General features: G+C 43.2%; 1 protein-coding gene across 2 annotated transcripts; it reads right to left on the bottom strand.

Moving 5' to 3' along the window:
* Window positions 1-461: 461 nt before the first annotated feature.
* epg5 (ectopic P-granules autophagy protein 5 homolog (C. elegans)) lies at window positions 462-19,383 on the bottom strand. Of its 2 annotated transcripts, XM_058071209.1 has the most exons (45): window positions 18,800-19,383; window positions 17,996-18,607; window positions 17,251-17,511; window positions 16,956-17,154; window positions 16,736-16,866; window positions 16,549-16,656; window positions 16,406-16,479; window positions 16,096-16,204; window positions 14,891-15,005; window positions 14,662-14,812; window positions 14,427-14,588; window positions 14,200-14,357; window positions 13,955-14,106; window positions 13,271-13,411; window positions 13,032-13,193; window positions 12,830-12,952; window positions 12,495-12,757; window positions 12,274-12,414; window positions 12,039-12,183; window positions 11,364-11,561; window positions 11,180-11,287; window positions 10,982-11,104; window positions 10,736-10,902; window positions 10,162-10,398; window positions 9,949-10,072; window positions 9,740-9,884; window positions 9,122-9,293; window positions 8,880-9,042; window positions 8,641-8,783; window positions 8,389-8,545; window positions 7,904-8,098; window positions 7,621-7,834; window positions 6,750-6,937; window positions 6,233-6,440; window positions 6,085-6,160; window positions 5,368-5,465; window positions 5,106-5,281; window positions 4,760-4,987; window positions 4,470-4,679; window positions 3,583-3,727; window positions 3,268-3,510; window positions 2,969-3,182; window positions 2,221-2,439; window positions 2,019-2,133; window positions 462-1,942 (listed from the first exon to the last, which is right to left on the bottom strand). In XM_058071209.1, exons 1-45 carry the CDS (start codon window positions 18,845-18,847, stop codon window positions 1,760-1,762), a joined length of 7,704 nt encoding a protein of 2,567 aa, XP_057927192.1. In that variant the 5' UTR covers window positions 18,848-19,383; the 3' UTR covers window positions 462-1,759. The 2 variants fall into 2 exon arrangements, with proteins under 2 accessions (XP_057927192.1, XP_057927191.1); XM_058071208.1 differs by having other exon boundaries at window positions 13,955-14,357.
* Between the last annotated feature and the right edge of the window lie 599 nt (window positions 19,384-19,982).

The following is a 19,982-nucleotide window of genomic DNA, read 5'->3' on the forward strand; positions in this document are numbered from 1 at the left end:
TACGTAAAGTATGCAGTATGTCTCTAGACATGTTTGTTTGTGGGCTACAAGAGTCTAGGAACAACAATTCCTGACCTGCTGCTGGGTTACCATGGTGACACGGGGATCTGCCAGACAGTGATGTCTGCCAGGAGTACTCTCTCATTTTTATGTGTGTGTCTGAGAACATGGTATGTATGCCAGCATGGCAGAGTGCTTCAGTGTATATTCTCCACCATCTGAGCCGAGAGACGATAGAACAGAAGGTCGAGGAGAGCGCCAGACAGAAGCTTTACACCAAATCACCACAGGACGTTTTTCAAGTGTAAAAAAGTGGCAGGAACGTGAGTCTGTGCACATTTACCCTCCCCACTTCGTTCCCTTCCTCCAAGCTTGAATACAACCCGTCCTCCCTCACATTCACTGTTTGTGTAACCATAGTGACCAAAGTGGTGTCAGATGAGGACACGTGAACAAATCCCTTTTTTTTTTAACACAAAAAGTATTTAATTGCAGTTTGGGCACCTCTCATGTTGCTCTTGGAGAATACAAATGGATGCTTTTTTGGAAAGGCTTCACTAAACACTATGACTGCACTGCAGGGCGACCATTCCTCTTGACAACATTTGTATCCAACAGCAGTCGTGAGATGTTCTGTTCTTAGTCTCATCTATTATCACTGACTCATCATACAAAGAAAGGCTTAATAATCACTGCACGACACAGACTGGAAATGGGGAAAAAACAGGTGAATCAGAACATATAAGACCATTACATAACGCTATTTATGTGTGTGTGTGTGTGGTACACCGGAAGAGGAGCTGTAAGGATCTTTGAGTGCCAAACTGCAAGTTGATTTACCAGCCTGAAGACTACATGGTCATGGCTGATCATGCAAAAAACAGCTAAGGAGGAATATAAAGGCCATAATGAAAGTTATGAAAAATCATGTTAAGAAAACTTATAAGAGATTAAAACTTTTTTGATGGGAGAATAACAAAATTCCCACACAAATGCAACAATTGGAGACCCAGCAGCTGGCATCTCTCTCTAGATGTCTGCCATATTTTAATCAGCTAATTTGATTAAGTATTTGTAAAAAAAAAGGAATTTTGCACAATGACAAATGATACTGATGATCAAACTCATGGTAATGTTTAATATCTTCAGCTGACTTAATTCAATTATATATACTTGCAAATTACACATTTCCTAAAATGTAGATTTTTTTTCTTTAACTTTATTTACATAATTTCCCAACCTTTAGGAAATGTTTTTTTCTTTTTCAGTCTGGTCTTAATACACCTTAAAAAGCACATTTGGTGGGAGATGATAATACTGGTACATGATCATTTCAAGAGTGGCAGCCATCCTTTCCGTGTGCCAGAAGTAATAAGGCTCCATCATGTTTTCATAATAACGAGAAAGTAGCACCACTCATATTCCGAGTGGTGTTCTCCGCCTTATTTCTGAAAAGCTTATGATTCATGTCCTTCATGTCCTCTATAACTGCCATTATGTCATTTTCCTGTCCACACACAGAACAGAGATATGATTCTGCAATAAATACGCGATGGAGATGACCAGGGATGTCATTAAAAGTGTAAAAAGGCTTGATGATAAGAGGAGAAAACAAAGTGCAAAGAGGACATAAATGTGGTTCAGTCATCATCAAACTCTTGAGAAGTTTGTCACTACAAAGGCCACTTGACAGACGTGACGTCACAGCTGTGAGAACATTGTGCTCCATCATTGTTTTCCAGGGGTTCATCCTATTGGGTCAATGTATAACGTGCAGGTATCTGAGGTCTGGGTAAAGCAGGTTGGTTAGCAGAGCCAGGAGTCGAGGTCCATCTTTAAGACAATGCCCTGGATAACGGATGAACTGAAGAGCTTTTTTCAGGGAATCCTCCAATTCCGTGTATTGCTTATTGCCGGGCATGGCTTCAAGCAGCCCCAACGTCTGCATAAACAAAAACAATGTTTATGTTAAGGAGACAGTTTCAAACTATTGAAGCTGATGTGGATGTGGTGCATACTTGCTGTGCTTTTGCAGAGAGCTGCAGGTCAGCGGTGGGCTGCAATCGGAGTTCGCTTTCTGACGGTATCTGGATGGAGAGGAATGCTGCAAGGCTGCGAACCACCACCCTGAATCTAGAAACACAATACCCATTGAATGCTGCTCTACACCACATAAAGCTTAAAAATACAATAGATATAACAAGCAACTGGTGGACATACTTGTTTGAAACGGGGGACTTCTTCCCGAGACCAATGGCCCCTAGAAGTCCAGAGTTGAGCCTTTCTTCTCCCAGTTGAAGCAGCCTGGTTTGCAACTTCAGCAGACCTGTGACCACTCCTGATAACTCGCTGTGGCCCCCCTGAGGCTGCAGCTGCTCCACTGCTAGATTCAGTGCTTTGTGCCACCACAGAAACAGCTTGGCTTCATCACTGGGTCCACTGGACACACACAAACAAAATATATCCTCTTAAGTGATGCACTGGGATTCTCTTTCAGAACCTGGATTGACATTGCCCCAAAAAATACACCAACCCCAAGTGATCAAACTACAGAATTCATTCATTCATTTTCTACCGCTTTTCCTCACGAGGGTCGCGGGGGTGCTGGAGCCTATCCCAGCTGTCTTCGGGCGTAAGGCAGGGTACACCCTAGGCTGGTCGCCAGCCAATCACAGGGCACATATAGACAAACAACCATTCACACTCACATTCATACCTATGGACAATTTGGAGTCGCCAATTAACCTAGCATGTTTTTGGAATGTGGGAGGAAACCGGAGTACCCGGAGAAAACCCACGCATGCACGGGGAGAACATGCAAACTCCACACAGAGATGCCCGAGGGTGGGATTGAACCCTGGTCTTCTAGCTGTGAGGTCTGCGCGCTAACCCCTAGACCACCGTGCCGCCCAAACTACAGAATGAGTAGGTTAAAAAAAAATCACATTGAAAGCATTGAAAAACAAACCTAGGGAAAACCTGATTGGTCCACGTGTTGATGAGTGCTAGCGTCCTCCTCTCATTGGTTGCTGTGTGTTCAGAGTTAAGGCGCTGCAGGATGAAGGCATAGAGTGTGAGGAAGCTGCATCCTGATTGGCTCTCAGACAGGAAGTCTTCCACTGTGAGCTCGGGCACTTGCAGTGATGCCAACACAGGACCCCAGCCTACACATTCCTCTTCAGCTGAGCAGTAACACATGATATTACATTAAGAAAACAGAAGAATGAAACTTAGAATTCAGAGGACTGTGTGGAAAGTAACAGTTACCGTGGTTAAAGTGGGCTGTAATGCACGCCTCCATGATGCGTGTCATGTGGCGAACTGAGGCCAGACAGCGGGAGCAAGCTGTGAGCAGAGGCAAAATAGGAAAGCCCCTCCCTTTCCTGTCCAGCCAGGTAATGACCTGAGCTGCGAGGGCCTCTCCCGTTGAGACGCTGACTGCATTCAGCAGAGCTAGCGCACCACTGAAGAGGCTGCTGAAAGCCATGTGCCTCTGTTCCAAACCTGTCTCTGTAGAGGAGCCAGATGGTGATCGAAGACTTGACTAGTGATGTGTGATGAAGCTGTTTGAAATGAGCTTACCTGGTGGGCTGAATGTGATGATGCTCTCCAACAGCATCTCCAGCTGTGTCTCCAACGTGTTCACACTGATGCTGCCAGCTTGCTCAAGAGTCGCCAAAAACTGCACACACCAGGACACGTATGCAGCAGCCTTCAGCGTCCCATCCTGGCACACACAACACCAAGTTCTTTAGATACGGAGGTACACTAGTGAACATTACTAGAGTATATATGTATAATATAAAGTATATACAACATTACACCTGTAAAATATGTGCTTTTTTCATAAATATTTCAACTTCATATTTTCAGCTTTTTCTATCCATCCATCTTCTATATTATTGTTAAATTCTATTTCTATAATGTACCACGGGCCAATAAAAAACAGCTGCGGTCTGCACTATGGTCACCCCTGTTTTGGACTGCAATGTACTTAATGAGGGCGGTATGGCGGTCTAGTGGTTAGCGCGTTCAATTCCACCCTCGGCCATCTCTGTGTGGAGTTTGCATGTTCTCCCCGTGCATGCGTGGGTTTTTTTCCGGGTACTCCGGTTTCCTCCCACATTCCAAAAACATGCTAGGTTAATTGGCGACTCCAAATTGTCCATAGGTATGAATGTGAGTGTGAATGGTTGTTTGTCTATATGTGCCCTGTGATTGGCTGGGGACCAGTCCAGGGTGTACCCCGCCTCACGCGCGAAGACAGCTGGGATAGGCTCCAGCACCCCCGCGACCCTCGTGAGGAAAAAGCGGTAGAAAATAAATGAATGAATGTACTTAATGAAGTGTGTGAGAGCGTTTCCAAGCAACACATAGACTACTGATGCACTCTAAATGTTATATTATATTGTATTACACTGTAACACTAATCAATAATTTATAGAAGTAATTATAACACAGTGTTTCACCATGTGAGCTGCTTCATTAGGACAAGGATGGAGGCCAGCAGCATTACGGAGTGATTTCAGCAACAACTGGGATGCTGAATCGGTGCTAAGCAGCAGGGAGGGAGTGTAGTGCGTGCTGACATATGCCAGAACCCCTTGGTATGACGACAGGTCCATCTGGTGCCAAGGCAGGGATGTGCACTGGACCAATAGACTGAGAAGAGGGGAGTCCTAGGTGAAGAGGAAGAAAAGTGGAGCTTTATAAAGTCATGAGACGTAAAAGGGTTACAAAAAAAAGAGCTGCTAATCACCTGTTGGCTGAGGAGCTGCTCCTCTTTTGCCAGAAATACCAGCATGTATAACAAATAGACCAGAATGGTGTGTGATTCCTTCTTCTGAGGATCTACAGTGGACTGAGGTGGGCCTGCTATGGATGCTGGAAGAGAGTGTATGTGGTCGCTGAGGACGCTGACCCAGTTAACCTCACATAACACCTCTCCCATGAACAGGAAACAGCTCTTTGGACTTCCTCTCTCCACCTGCATAGGGAAGGAAAAAAATCACAAATTTGAGTAACACCTTTGGGGTCAGGTTAGTTTGGTTTAGTTTTCCATTCATGTCAAGGTCAATATACACAACTATAGCATAGGGACTGACATTAAAGAGCTGCTCCATAAGCTGAGTGTCAGGATGTAAATGTCTCCATGGCAGGCTGCGGAGATGAGTGTGGTGCAGGTACAACAGGTACTCCGGTGTCCGCGGAGAGGTGCAGTTTTCACAGTACTGCATCATACAGAGCCACAGAGCACCTCTCTGATCGGGGAGTAGGCGGTCTGCAATGTATGTGCACACACGCAAGTACAGTTAGATATCCCACACAACAAATATAAATAGAAGAACACAGTGACTCGGAGTGTACCTTTGGATCTCTGGTGCAGTGTGTCATTTATTTGAGCGTAGAGTTCAACCAGACATCCTGCCACACTTGCATCGGTCTCCAGCCACGGGAAGCACTTACTGCAGTGATAATTAAAAAAGTGCATTTTCAACATTTATTTTTTAATATGTGATCACATGATATTACTAATTTATTTCAATGCTAAAGTAATACAGGACTTGTTTGATCTACTATGTCTGCTTAATAAATTGGCGAGACTCTGCAAGGGATAGGTGATAAAGTAAATGATCGACTTGATCAAGGTTTACCATTTATATTTTCATGGGAAGCTGAAGTGAAGTGTACAATTTGGCTCATTATAACCCAACGTGGCGGCACGGCGGTCTAGTGGTTAGCGCGCAGACCTCACAGCTAGGAGACCAGGGTTCAATTCCACCCTCGGCCATCTCTGTGTGGAGTTTGCATGTTCTTCCCGTGCATGCGTGGGTTTTCTCCGGGTACTCCGGTTTCCTCCCACATTCCAAAAACATGCTAGGTTAATTGGCCACTCCAAATTGTCCATAGGTATGAATGTGAGTGTGAATGGTTGTTTGTTTATATGTGCCCTGTGATTGGCTGGCGACCAGTCCAGGGTGTACCCCGCGCCCGAAGACAGCTGGGATAGGCTCCAGCACCCCCCATGACCCTCGTGAGGAAAAGCGGTAGAAAATGAATGAATGAATGAATAACCTAACGTACCTTCCATCTTCAGTGTCCAGCGGAAATATCCAAGGCTTGAACAATTTCCCAATCTTACTGTGCAAGCCATGAAGCGCTGTGAGAATGTCAGAATTATGTTATGACATACGAGTTTCAAAAGTTGTGTTGAATCCATTGTGACATTTACCTTTCATGACTTTACTGCTGCCCACAGACTCTCGGGCACAGCTGCTCAGTGACACGCTGATTAGAGAGCCGATTAAATGGTCGCAGAAGGAAACAACCTCACTGATGTAAGGAGACCAGGCAGAGTACAGGCCAAAGCTGCGCAGGTCAGGCTTGCTGAGACGACTCCGCAGGAAGTAATCACTAAGCCAGTCTATGGTCTCATCCACCTGTTAGGGGCAACAACTGACTTGCAAATCCTCATTTTAAACTTTGTGTCGAAGAGTGGAAACAAAAGCTGCAATCATTAATGGATTGAATTTTATATATTTTTCAAGATACTCAAAGTGGATTACAGTACAGTACAACTGTTGCCGCTGTTCCAAATCACTATGATTTCTGGACAACCTGCTCTACCCTCTTAGCCACTGCCGCCACATTAATATCATTATTATTATTACAATCTAGCTAATATTGTTATTGTTTATTGGATTGGATCTTATTAGCAGTGTAAGACACGGTCAGATTTCAGAGGTTACCTGCTGAGGAGAGAGGCTGATGGAAGAGCGGTGGGCAGATGCTGGGGATGTTGGTATACGTCCAGATACTTCAAAAGTGCTAACGGCTTGTTCGCTTTTGTTCTTGATGCTGCGAGATGGAGGAGAGCAGCCTAACACTCGAAGAGTCACCTTCCAGCATTCAGGACTTAGCAACTGGTTTGACGAACCTGGTGATGTTGAGAAATGTTTCAGAACCACTCCTACACACTCAGGGTTCTAATTTTGTGGACCAATGGGGTGTGGCCAGTGCACTTTGCAAATTTTGTGAGCAGCACAGTCTGGCGCAGCGCTGCGCATCCACGCCTCCATACCTTCCACCGGCGCAAGTGGCAAAGAGGGAGGAGAGAAGGGTTTAACAAAGCCGAGTGTAATCTTAACCAATCAAATGAATGCCTCGCATTGCCTTTAAATGCGCAGGACTGGACTGCGCATCCAGGCCACCTTGCGCATCATTCACCACATAGGCCACCTCGTCATCTGTTCCTGACAGTTACATTAAACACGGTATCAAATTTAATTTAGGCAAATTAAACAAATATACTGTACAACTGAAATCCTTCTTATTTATGCAAATGTATTACACATATTTGTTTTGTAAAAGTGAACAATGAGTGAATGGCAGTCCTTCAAAATGAATTATTAATATGTGTTTTGTCTGAATGTCAACTCCAAAGCATTAGTATGCAAATAAAGGATAACAGATATAAACGAAAAAGTCTGTAGCTTAGTATGAGTCACTTATCATCTTAATTTTCTTGTTGGCAGCGCTTGAATTCAATATTGGCTGACAGACATAAACAGTTGAATGCTGTCTTTATTTTCATTTGATGACTAAGCATGACGCACTTACTGGTCATAAGCAGACGCAGGCAGTCACTGTAGTGGTCAGGAAAATGGTGGCGTAGAAGCCAAGTCCAGTGTTTGGTGAAAAGGTGAAAAGGGGTGAGAAGTTCTGATTCGGGATCTGGGCCACAGACACAGAGACCTCCATGGACTAACTCAAGTAAACGGGCCCTCTCAGAGAACACAGGTTGGGCTTCGTTCAGCCAGGCGGACAAATCAAACTGCAACAGATGCAAGAGTTCATGTGTTATATGTGTACTTGATCTTAATTAGTCAGAAACTGGACTGACCTTAGTGAGAAGCATGAAAATGACGTCTGCACAATCAAGATGTAGGGACGTCACCACGTCTTGGTAAAGGAAGACGAGCTGGGTTGGGGCTGCGTTGGGTGTGAAAAAAGAAGAAATGAGAGGGCAAAGACGTCTGTGCTCCAGGATGGTCTTCAGGACACGGCTGCACTCTTCAGCATTACCCTGGATGAACACCTTGATATGAAATGAGAAGACCTGTTTGAATCACTGTTTTTTGATAGTAAGTACTGTATAATGTTGGACTATGAAACTTTGTGGATGGATGAACTAAAGACGAACCAATTAATTAATTTCTCTCTTTTTTATTTGCACTACTTCAGTGACTAATATCATAATTCAGGAATGCAGGAGCAGTCTGATTGTGTGACCTTAGTAGGAGGATGTGCTACTGAAAGTAGTGTATGATGTGTTCATTATTATTATACACTGTAGGAAAGGTTTCAACAACTTGCATGTGTGTGTACCTGTCCCAGTATCTCCACACACGAGGTGAGGTACTGGCGTGTCGGTGGATGTCGAAGTGTGTCTTCACATACAAAGGAGACCACCTGATAGAAGGCTGACACGCCAACATGCTGCACTGATGGGGACTTCTGTGATTTGTACAGATTCACCAGAGCCCTGTACACAATAATGACAAACAAAACATCACACTATTATTAAAATCTTAGTACACAGTTGTGTTAATGTTTCTACTCAAATTAGGTTATACTGACGTGATAAAGTTCTCTGTGTGGACAGCAGCCTGAGCCAGGCTTTGAGCAGGAGGAGCCATGGCATCAGTTTGAAGATTCTTGATGTCCCTACGCAGTGACGTTATCTGAGTCTGTACTGCCTCCTGTCTCTGGATACTCTCACACTGCACAATTAACGCACACACAGACACAGGTGAACAATTTATAGGAAAAACAGGGTATCAGAAAATGTGTTTTCTGTGCAGTGACAGTGCTCTTACTGTAACTGTGATGTTAGCGGGACCCTGGCATGGCTGCCCTCCCCTCCCTTTACATTCCAGGGTCATGGTTACTTGTTCAGGTCTGTTCTTGTAAAGCAGAGGAAGACTCTCCAAAAGCTCCTGTTCCATCGCCACCTGCTGGGCTTCTCTTGATACTGCAACCCTGTCACATATTTTCTTTTGAGTGTCTTCACACTACACACATGCATATACTGTGCTATTACACGGCTGAATAAGAGTACCTGGCTTGGTCCTGCAGGATGTTGAGGTCCTGCGCCAGTAGTTCTGCAGCAGCCTTAGAGTCAGAGAGGCAGACATTGGGGACTTCAGGGACGGGGATTTTTAGGTGTTGGATGTCTGGAGCTGGTTGTGGCACTGGATGCTTCTGCAGGTTGGACAGGATACGTTCCTTTGCTGTCGACAAAAAGACCTTGTCTTATAACCTTAACATAACCTTCGGATACACATGATACCATAATGACCCCTTCCAGAAAACATTTCTTTTGTTTGCTTGTGTGCAGCCTTCTTTTGAAAGTTTTAGATATTGACTTGTTCACTTGGACCATCACTTATTCACCAGTCCAACTGACATGGGTATTGGAACTTTTACAATGGACAACATCTGATATGCATGGTGAGAATGCTTGCCAAGGCCCAATTAATCTGATTGTGTAACTGAAGGTTTTCACAGAAAATCTTATACAGTATTCAAATCAAATCAGATAAGGATTTGTTGATCCTTTTTTGTTTTCAAGTCATTATAGAATAAGTAATTTTTTTAGCTGCACCCACATACCAGCTGATATTTTACCAACTGATACTTTACTTTAATTAACACAGACAATGTTTGTTTTTTTTACCATTGCTGAGGCTGGTGTAGTCTGTGAAGCTGGGGTTATGTGCTTGGAGAAAAGATGGCTCGCTCTGCACCTTCTCCCACAGAGACAGAACCTCCTTCCTGTCATACTGCAGCCGCTCATAGTTCACATACTCCAGCCACAGTTCCTAAAGCAGAATGCATTCAATTTTTCAAAGTAAAATGTTTTATTCGGAGGTATCACGCACATACCTGTTGCTGCTGCATAACCTGTGCAAGTCTGTGGGGCTCATACTCAGGAGGAAGAGAGGGAAGGTAAACCTCCTGCTTCTGCAGTGTTTCATCATCCAACCACACAGCAAAAACACCAAACAACCTGTAAGGCAATGAGTCATCTGTTATTTCAGTTAACTCTCTGTAATAATTGACACTCTTTTGCTCTCATAGCATTGTAAGTAACCCTACCTGACCAGCTCTGTGTGCAGCTGAGGAGAGGTAAGGCAGGGGTGACAGGGGTTTCCCGGAGTCTGATTGCACAGACTGTCTGCTGAAGGTGAATGTGGCGGGGGCACCCTCAGCGCCTGGCTAGCAGTATGGTGGAAGTCAGACACTTCTTGTATTCTCTGCCTCAGGTCTCGAAGTAAATTTGCCTGGGAAGAAGCCTGGAAGAACCGTCGGCCAATGCAGCCACCTGCAGCCAGTCTGTTAGATAATGCATTGGAAAAAAATCTGTGTTTTCACATGCAAACTGTGATTTCTTAAATTCTGTTTCTTAAATTCTAGTAAGCTTTTTAATGTCCAGAGTCCAATGCACCATACTAGTACTATACTGCAATGCAATGACTGAAATACAATGGGAAGAACATATTTTAGAGAAACATTTATTTAATTCCCTGGTGGGTACCCTATTGGGCTGTGGGATGTCCCATTATTTATCTATAAAAACACTGATGGAAAATCAATGCTTTGGTTTACTGTTCCAAACTGAACCGCTTGTTGACAACTTGGCTTTATATAGCAGAAGATCTTTACATCATACCCATAATCAGGACCAGGCTGCCTGAGGTAGAGCTGTAGGAACTTCTGCCAAACCAGTGGAATAAGAGGGTGGTCAGGGGGCGTGGCTAATGCCTGCCAAGCCCAGCGATACACTTGCAGCCGTTGTAGAGACGGCGTGACTGGCAACTTCAGCCTCTGCTGTGCCCTCTGACTCACACAGAGACATTACATAAACCTCTTTGTTAAAGTTATATATTCATTTGGATGTAATGAATTATATTTGTACCTTTAAGGCTTGTTCTGGAGAGATATTGGGCTCAGACAGTAGCTCGTGTTCAACACAGCGTCTGAGTTGAGAGTCGTCCTCAAACGTGCTCTCCATATTAAGCACCACCCAGGCAAACCAAACCTAGCAACAATTCATCCTGTAAACAAGTGTGAGCAATAGTTCTCGTACCAACTGTTGAGTTTGCTGAATCCTTACTTCTGTACTCAGTGATTGGCCCTCAATGAAGGAGGGTGTGGCGTGTCCAGCAATCCAGCCTACCAGAGAGGAGAGCAGACCTCTGTCTCCGTGGTATCCCAAAGCATTCTGCATCACCCATACAAGATATATCATGACCAACGGTCTCTCATTTGTAGAAAGTAGAAAGTCAACATCAGAATACCTTATGTTGTTGGTAGAGGAGTTTGTGCATACAATCCTCCTGATGGTGTGTGAATGCAGCACAGCAAATCTGATCCATGAGGAACAGGACTGTTTTGTCCCGGTACCACAAGTTCTGCTGTGTCAAAATCCCCACCCAAAATTCCAGCACTGCCGCAGCACCAACACAGCCAGGCTGTGAACTCTCCAACACATGGCTCTAAAAGAAAAACAGGTTTATGATTGGCTTTAGTACAGTGATTCCCAACTAGCGTGTCACTGGGTCTTCGCCAAAGAAAATAGTGTAATGGCACATTGTGTCAGTGCTATTTGCTTGTAATGCCACTATGATGTGTGTGCCATGTTTATGGGGGACTTGGTCAAGCTTGACCAGGAGGGGAATGACATTGCGTGTGGACTTAAGGTGCTGTCCGTCTGACACATCTACTAGAGAAGAGCACTTGGGGCTTTTAATTTTACTACCTTACCAGTTTATTCAGAAACAATACGCACAATACATATTATGTGTGCAAAAGTGGTATCACTGATTCTACTAAAATATTTATGAGATTCACAGATTTATGATAGCACTGGAAAAAGTGTATTGGAAACCGTTCCTCTGTAAATTGTTCAAACATTATACAATAAAAACTCCCTTAATTGACATTTCATGGCTACCAATATTTTAGAGAGTTACCTGAATGACACTGTTCAGCAGTCGAACATTGTCTCCATATGTGGTTCCGGTGAGGAGGGGTGCTACCCGGTGTGTGACCTGCTGTGTAACACCTTGAGGACACACACTGTCGTACTGCAAAAATAACTGAATGCAGTTGACAAACCTTGAATGAACAGAAAAAAAGACAAGATTTTCAGGAATGTTCAGGCACCTTTTCAGACGCATTTGCAGCAAAAGGATGTATCTTATTTACTGAGAGTTGTTGAGAAGATAAAAACTGAGTGGGTAGATTTGAGGAAGAATGTTGTCTAGTAGGTGTACGGTAGCTCTTAGGTGACGAGACTGAGTCAGATTCTTTAAAAAGCTGATTCCATCAGTGCAAAAGTGCTCCAGGCTGATAAAAAAAACACAAACAGTTTAACCTCATCTTTGCATTGTATTTACCAAATGATCATCATGAGTGCATGTACAAACCTATGTCCCACTGTTGTCATGGCAATCGATAGGTATGCTCCAATAGGGATGCCTGCTTTGACAGCCCGAAGAACAGAGTGCATGCTGGGAGAGTGTGTAAGTTCTGCAGGTGGGCTGGACACTGGACACTGGACTGACCACGCTCCTTTTGGGTTCTGAGCATTGGCATGGAGCTTTAGCCTTAGCAACAGCTGCCAAGCCCATTGGCTGAATGATGCTTCAGGTGATACACCTAACCGAAGGACACTGGCAAGGTAAGACACCTGGGGGAAGGAGAGAGGTTTCAGTGATGCTATCAAAATGTAGGACGGTAGATGTCTGTGACTATGTGTGACCTGTTTAATTCCCTCTGAAATGAGGCCACTGTATGGTTTGTCAGTCAGATATTTTTGAAAGGCCTCAGCCACCAGCAGAGCCACCTCACTGTGGAGCAATGATGACAGGGCCAAAGAGCCATCCTGGGGGACCAAGCAGGCTTTTTCATTTCAAAACAAAAATGTTTCAGAAACAATAGGAAGAACATTGCACATTGGATACCTGTGAGTATCCCCAGTTGAGACCCTCCAGTATAACACATGCCAGACGATTCTCCACAGCAGCTAGAGGATGCTGGAGTAGCCAACCTCCGATCACGCATATTTCTTCTGGTTGCGGACGCCACAGACTGAGAGGCAGCTCTTTGCACAAGTAGAGCGCCACCTTGGCAAAAAAAGAAACGCATGAGTAGTAGTATGGCACTTTGCTCAAGGTAAACTTCAGGTCAAAACAGAACTAACCATGCCAACAGCTTGGATAGTCTCTCTCAGTCTGTCCAGGAGCACTGAGATAATGTAAGGATGGGCTGTTGCTATGGTAGCCAACAACTCTCTTCCAACTTTTGAGTAAATTTCTCTAGTAGTCACACTCACGTAAGACACCTGTAGGAAGATGTTAACAGTGGACAATGCATAATTCAGCCATGATTAGAGTCTATTAGCGTTTATTCGCAGGTGGTCTCTGAAGATAACCAATGTGAATATGATACCATGTCCTCCCACTTTAAATTATTAAAGTTATCACAAACTTCAAGGCAAAAACAAGCAGACTGAGAAACAATTCTTCCCAAGAGCCATTACCACCCTGAACTCAGACATACAACGAACCCGTTCATTAGCATAATGCAAATATAATATAAAAACAATATTTCCATCACTGCCTCTGTTACTACCTCAATCATATTTATTTATTTAACAACCCAATACAATACACTCATTTGTGACTTTACTCATCTGTATACACCAGTCATTATTACTATGTGTATATATCTTGTTAAATTTTCTTTTGAAATCTTTTTTACTCTAATTTTATATACTTTTTTTAACTTGACTACTGCACTGAAAGGAGAAGCTCTCCAATCTCGTTGCACATCTTGTATAATGACAATAAAGGCCATTCCATTCCATTCCAACTTCCTGTCACACCTGATAAATCAGCAGCGTGATGGTCGTGACAAAGGCAGGATCGGAGTATTGAGTGGGTGTGGCCATGTGTGCTAGTGCGGTGAGGAGGGAGATACCATCAGAGCTGTTCACTTCACACAACCACAGCTCAAATCTCTCTTGGTGCTCTGGTTCTGTAATGAAGATGGTAAAAAAGATCAGAGTGACATTCACTGCTGCATTTAGTACAGAAGAGGTGCCCCAGAAATGAAGTGAACTCTGTTTACCCCTAAGAGCCTGAATGCAGGACTGAGTGTCATTAGCAGTACCAAGAGCTTCTAGTCCTGCTGTTTCTGCACATTGCATCACATAAAGAATCCTCCATAGCATGGAGCTGGACAGGGTCCCGTATGGCATTTCAGTCATAAACAACCAAATTCCCAACCTATGACAGAGAACATAAAAATATAAAATGCTTGTTTTTTATCTCTACATCTAGAGAATAGCATCACACCTCTTGTTTCTGAGAACATGCAGAACAGCCCTGAAGAAGAGATGATCGTATTCAACCTGAAGCTTTTCCAGAGACAAAGTATGTACGTGAGAGCTAGACTCACTGGAGCCAATCACACTCACGTACTGGGCCCAGTGGTCACTGACATAACACACTGTCATCCTGCAAGAGATGGAAAAGGATATGATTCAAATGTGTGTGTCTTAACTGTGGATGATCCAGTCGGTGCACCAACCGTATGATGTGTCCTATTCGTTTCACTAGTTGTCTATATCGGGCTCTGTTGTATGTTTGTAAGCCAAGGGCGAGAACTTCAATGAGTGAGGATGCAAATGCAAAAACACGCATCATCTTTTGACTAGAGTACCCCAGAGGCTCATAGACACCTGAAAACAAATTGTTCAGTCAGTTCACTCAATTACAACTTTACAAGCCAAAAGAGCTGTAAAGGCGTACACATTCACCTTGTATGCTCATCCCCAGCATGTGTGAATAGAGCTGTTGGAAAGGGAACTGGGTAATAAAGGAGATGAGGTCATCCTCACACAGCAGCGACCAACTGCTCTGTGGATCCTCGTCCTAGAAAAGACAACAGCCTGTCAGACGTACGCTTCTTAACAATGCAGATAATAAATCAACAAACTTATACTTAAATAGGTGTTCATTTAGCACACTGTTTATATTTTAATACCAAAGTGCTGTGTGACTCAGCTGATTGGAACAAAGACTGGAACATTTTGTTATGTGAAACTTCATCTTAACATCACCAACCTTTTCAGTATGAAGATAGCTTTTTACAACATTTACAAACTGTTCAGCTAATGCCATTGCCATCAGTTAAGTAAAAGACAAGATGTCCTAGAGCAGTAACAAAAACTATCAGTAACATGTAAACTCAATGATGCAGTGCAGTTTTCACATTACTGTAAAATAATCTATTATCTACATTATAATATTCTACGGGGCGGCACGGCGCTCTAGTGGTTAGCGTGCAGACCTCACAGCTAGGAGACCAGGGTTCAATTCCACCCTCTGCCATCTCTGTGTGGAGTTTGCAAGTTCTCCATGCGTGGGTACTCCGGTTTCCTCCCACATTCCAAAAACATGCTAGGTTAATTGGTGACTCCAAATTGTCCATAGGTATGAATGTGAGTGTGAATTGTTGTTTGTCTATATATGGCCTGTGATTGGCTGGCGACCAGTCCAGGGTGTACCTTGCCTCTCGCCCGAAGACAGCTGGGATAGGCTCCAGCACCCCCTGCGACCCTCGTGAGGAAAAAGCGGTAGAAAATGAATGAATGAATAATATTCTATGAGTTATCCTATTCTGGGTTACAGTTGACCAAGTACAACTGGACTGGTCCCCAGTCAATCACAGGGCACATACTATGGACAAACAACCATTCAAACCTATGACCAATTTAAAGTCTCCAAGTAAACTAACATGCATGTTTTGGGGATGTGGGAGGAAATGCATAGTACCCAGATAAAACGCACACAAGTACAGGGAGAACATACAAAATCTAGATACAGAGATGTCTGGTCTGAGATTCAAACACGAACTAACCTAATTTACCACCATGCTGCTGACACTAAAGTTTTGATTTTATACTGCATCTTGTTACTTTTGTTTGTTCTCTAAATTAATCTACTGGAAAGCTATAAGTACCTCTTCTCCTCCTTCATCCACAAGGGTCCAGTTGCCTGACTCTGGTCCAGATGAAGTTGAATTAAGGCTCTCACATGGTTTCATATGGCCCATAAACTCTGCACGGTGTCTACATTCAGAACAGAGATGCTGTTGGTGCTTTTTATTATTTTTTTATATGCCTGAGCAAGACAAATAGTTGGAGTAAACTCATTGGCCACAACTGAGTAATCCAGCAATAACACATGTATATTATTAAGACCTATGGTTTACATGTAATTGGGTTGTTCGGGTGGACCTAATGTTGTGGCCAGTGAGTGAATTTCATTACCGAGCAGGTGACATTAGAACTGCAAGAGCTTGCATGAAGTCCTGCACACCACAAGTGTTCCTCAAAACTTGGATCTGAGCAGATGAAAAAAGGTCATAATCTCCACCATGACGACTCATGGGACAACGTTTCTCTCAGCTAACCTGAAGGAAAGGGGCAGCCCACTTGCCCACTCCAGCAGGACAGCACATCAGATGACACAGCAGGTACAGGTGTTCTCCTGATCCACCAACATGCAGCAGCACTGCCACCTGCAGAACAAAACAAAATGACAAATACGGCCAGTGTCGTGAGGTTTGAACAAACACGAGGTGAGTATGTGTGTATTACCAGTCTTTCCAGCCAGTGGTGGATGTCTGTCTGGAACTGTGTGTCATCAAGGACTCTTCGTGTGAAGCTAAAGAGGACACTGATAGCCTCTTTAAGAGGTTGAAGGGAACGGGACTGGCTTGCAGAACAATCTGCGCACATACATTTACAAAAGCAAATGGATATGCAATGCTTGGGAGCCAAATATTTGTTACATACAGAAGGAAAAGTCGATAATTACCTTTTAATAGGTGGTACAAGTATGACTCCACCTGGAGGCGTGACAGTAAAGCAGTGTATGCATGCAGTGCCACTTTTTGATGGAGCAGCTCGCTGCGAACTTCAAACAACCTGCTTAGCTCAGCCAGTACACCCTGACTGAACTCTGCCTGCTGAAAGCGATGGTACCCACACACTTTGGACTGATCTGCACACACACCCTTGAGGAGAAAAATTCAAAGACATTTGCAGTTTATTATTTATGTCAATAGATGTGCTGCAAATGTGTGCTGGTTGTGGTTTATAAAACGCTGAACCTGGAGTGTTAACTGTTCATCTCTGAAGCTCCACAGACGATTTTGAGTACTTTTGCAGTCAGAGGACTGTGTGTGTAGCTGTGTGTGAGATTGGGTCAGCTGTCTGCGACAGCGCCAGTAGTTCTGCAGAAGTTCTGCTAATTCGTGGTTTTCCTGTCGAGCCAGAGCACAGAACTGTGCCGCACATAATTCAACGCCTTCTAGCCAAGCCCGCAGTCCTTCACCAGGCTCCCAAACACTCAGTTGCTCCAGGGAGAATGGCTGCAGAAGAAAGTATATGAGGTGGGTAATTACCATTAATGGAATACTCTATAAGTGTATATAATATCACATTAATTAATAGCGATCAAATATTTGATAACATCTTAAAAATCTTACTATCAAACAAAAAAAGGCTATTGTATTATTCCAGAATAAAAAGGGCTATAGAATTTTTTTATTTTGTAACTTTGTATATATAATATACATTCTATTATAAAGGCAGACATTCTTCTAAAGTTCTTGCATTGAATCTCATTAGATGTTTCAAGTAAAAAAGTCGTCACAGAACATTTTCACCAAAAACAATGGATTTACCCAACTTTTTGTTCTTGGTCTATCTGGGTAAATTATACCTAATTGTAGGTCTTACAAAAACCTTAATACCAGCAGCTTCATTTCGGAAATAAAAATCATTCAGCAATGTCAAATGAAAAATGAACTAGAATATAGCCACTAAATAGTGACACGGTACATGATTAATTACCTGAATATCTGTTGCCGGCCTTGGTAATTCGGGGTAGAGTTTATTCCTGGAAAGTTCAGCTACAGACTCCAGAGGCTGCAGACTCGGGGGAGAAGTTTCATGCTCAACCAGTGGCAAAACTGCTGGTCCTTTGCCACAAGTGCTCACAGCTTCTCTGTGAAGTTCTATCATGGATCCCTCCTCCAGAACTGGGACAGATGGATACAGTGACGGAGCACTTGGGACATGTTTGAGGTCAAAATGTGTTGAAACACATTTATCTGCTTCCAAGTCGGTGCCTTGTGATGCACCCTGTAGCTGAGCGAGCAATACGGCACCATCAGTTTCTTCCTTCTGTGTTGACTCTGCTTGTTGCACTGTGGCTTGTGATGTCCGTGGCAAATATAGAGCGGACTGCAAAGTCTCACTTAACGCTGCTGTTGATGATGCCTGTGATAGGAAGGTCTGGTGTGACTCTACAGGCAAAGTCTCTGGGGGGTCAGCAGGGTCACACTTCTCCTGATGTGGCAGGCTGAGAGGGATGCTGGTAAATTCAGATGTGGAAGCCTCATCACAAACGAGTGAAGGGGCAGTAGTCCTCCTGTCTTCTGTCGTTCTCTGCTTTCTGACCACCTGACAAAACCAATAATATATTGGAAGGAAATTACCATAATATATTTACATGACAATACATGACGAGTCTGTGCAAGACAATCAGCACAACCAAATAATTGTATTGTATTGCCTGATGGCCTATTTTTTGCATGACCTCAATAACAAAATATACAGGAAACAAGCATATATTAAAAGACGTGCACTATTCACCTTCCCACTGACTTTTGCCTTGGACTTCTTCTGTCGCACAGCCTCCATCTTTAGATCTGCACTCACATCACATCCCTCCCGGAGAAAGCTTTACTAATGTAAGCAGTCTCTACAGTACTTTATGTATATACGATCAATAACAACCTATCAGTCAAAGGAGCAAACAAGTTATTCCTTGTGATAAGCAGCAAGTAGCAAGCTGTGTTGTCAAGATAAACACCGACACCGCCAGTAAACAAAACAATGTATCGAAAGCTTGTTGGCGACAACTAACAACGCAGTTTAAGGAGTGTCTACTTCACAGTGTAGACAAACTGTATTATCGTAAACCAAATGGAACGGACACATATTAATGACGCAAGGCTAAGCTATAGCTAATGGGTAGATGATTTTTTTGCAAGTCGCGCAGTTTCCACCGATTTAATACAACTAACAGCGGCTTGAACGTCTCCGTTTCGCTTCTCATGTCACATAAATAAGAAAACCCGTCATTTAACCGGGTGACATGCGATGGTAGCCTCGCTTGCCGTTCAGCTGTCATTTGTTTTGTTTGTTCCAGGAACTGTGACGTCACTGTCACAAGTCACGTGACAACTCCACCTTTCGACGGAAAAGCCAATAGGCCAAATTTCATCATTTGAAAAAATAAAAATAAAAATAAAAAACAAACATTTTGGATACGCTGCACAGTAATTGTGATTGGCTGGCCAGCATTACAGGATGTACCCTGCCTCTCGCCGGAAGTCAGCTGGGATAGGCTCACCCCTGCGACCATAAAATGGATAAGGGTATAGAAAATGGATGGACAATAACAAACAAATCAATAGTAATATATATATTTTTAAACAAAACAATAAAATTCAAAAGCTTCAAGTTATTTGCCTCTGTTCTAATACAAATTTTGTAAACCAGAGTTACAACATGTGTTTCAGTTCTCTTAAAACAGTTTTTTTGTATTATTCTGTTGTTAAATATCCTCCTGAAAACCAAAAACAGTAAACTACTTTTCATGGCTTGTGACAACAATATGCCAAAATGTTTGATTGATTTTCTATGTATTGTCCTTTGTGATGGACAGTGGACTAAACTTTTTCTACTGTTTTGATGGGAGGAACATATGCATTACACATGCATTTCTGCATCTTGATTTATTGCATCAACCATCTTTATCATTTTATACTAA

The sequence above is a fragment of the Doryrhamphus excisus genome, chromosome 4 (genome assembly GCF_030265055.1).
Source record: "Doryrhamphus excisus isolate RoL2022-K1 chromosome 4, RoL_Dexc_1.0, whole genome shotgun sequence".
In the NCBI taxonomy this organism is placed as follows: Eukaryota; Metazoa; Chordata; class Actinopteri; order Syngnathiformes; family Syngnathidae; genus Doryrhamphus; species Doryrhamphus excisus.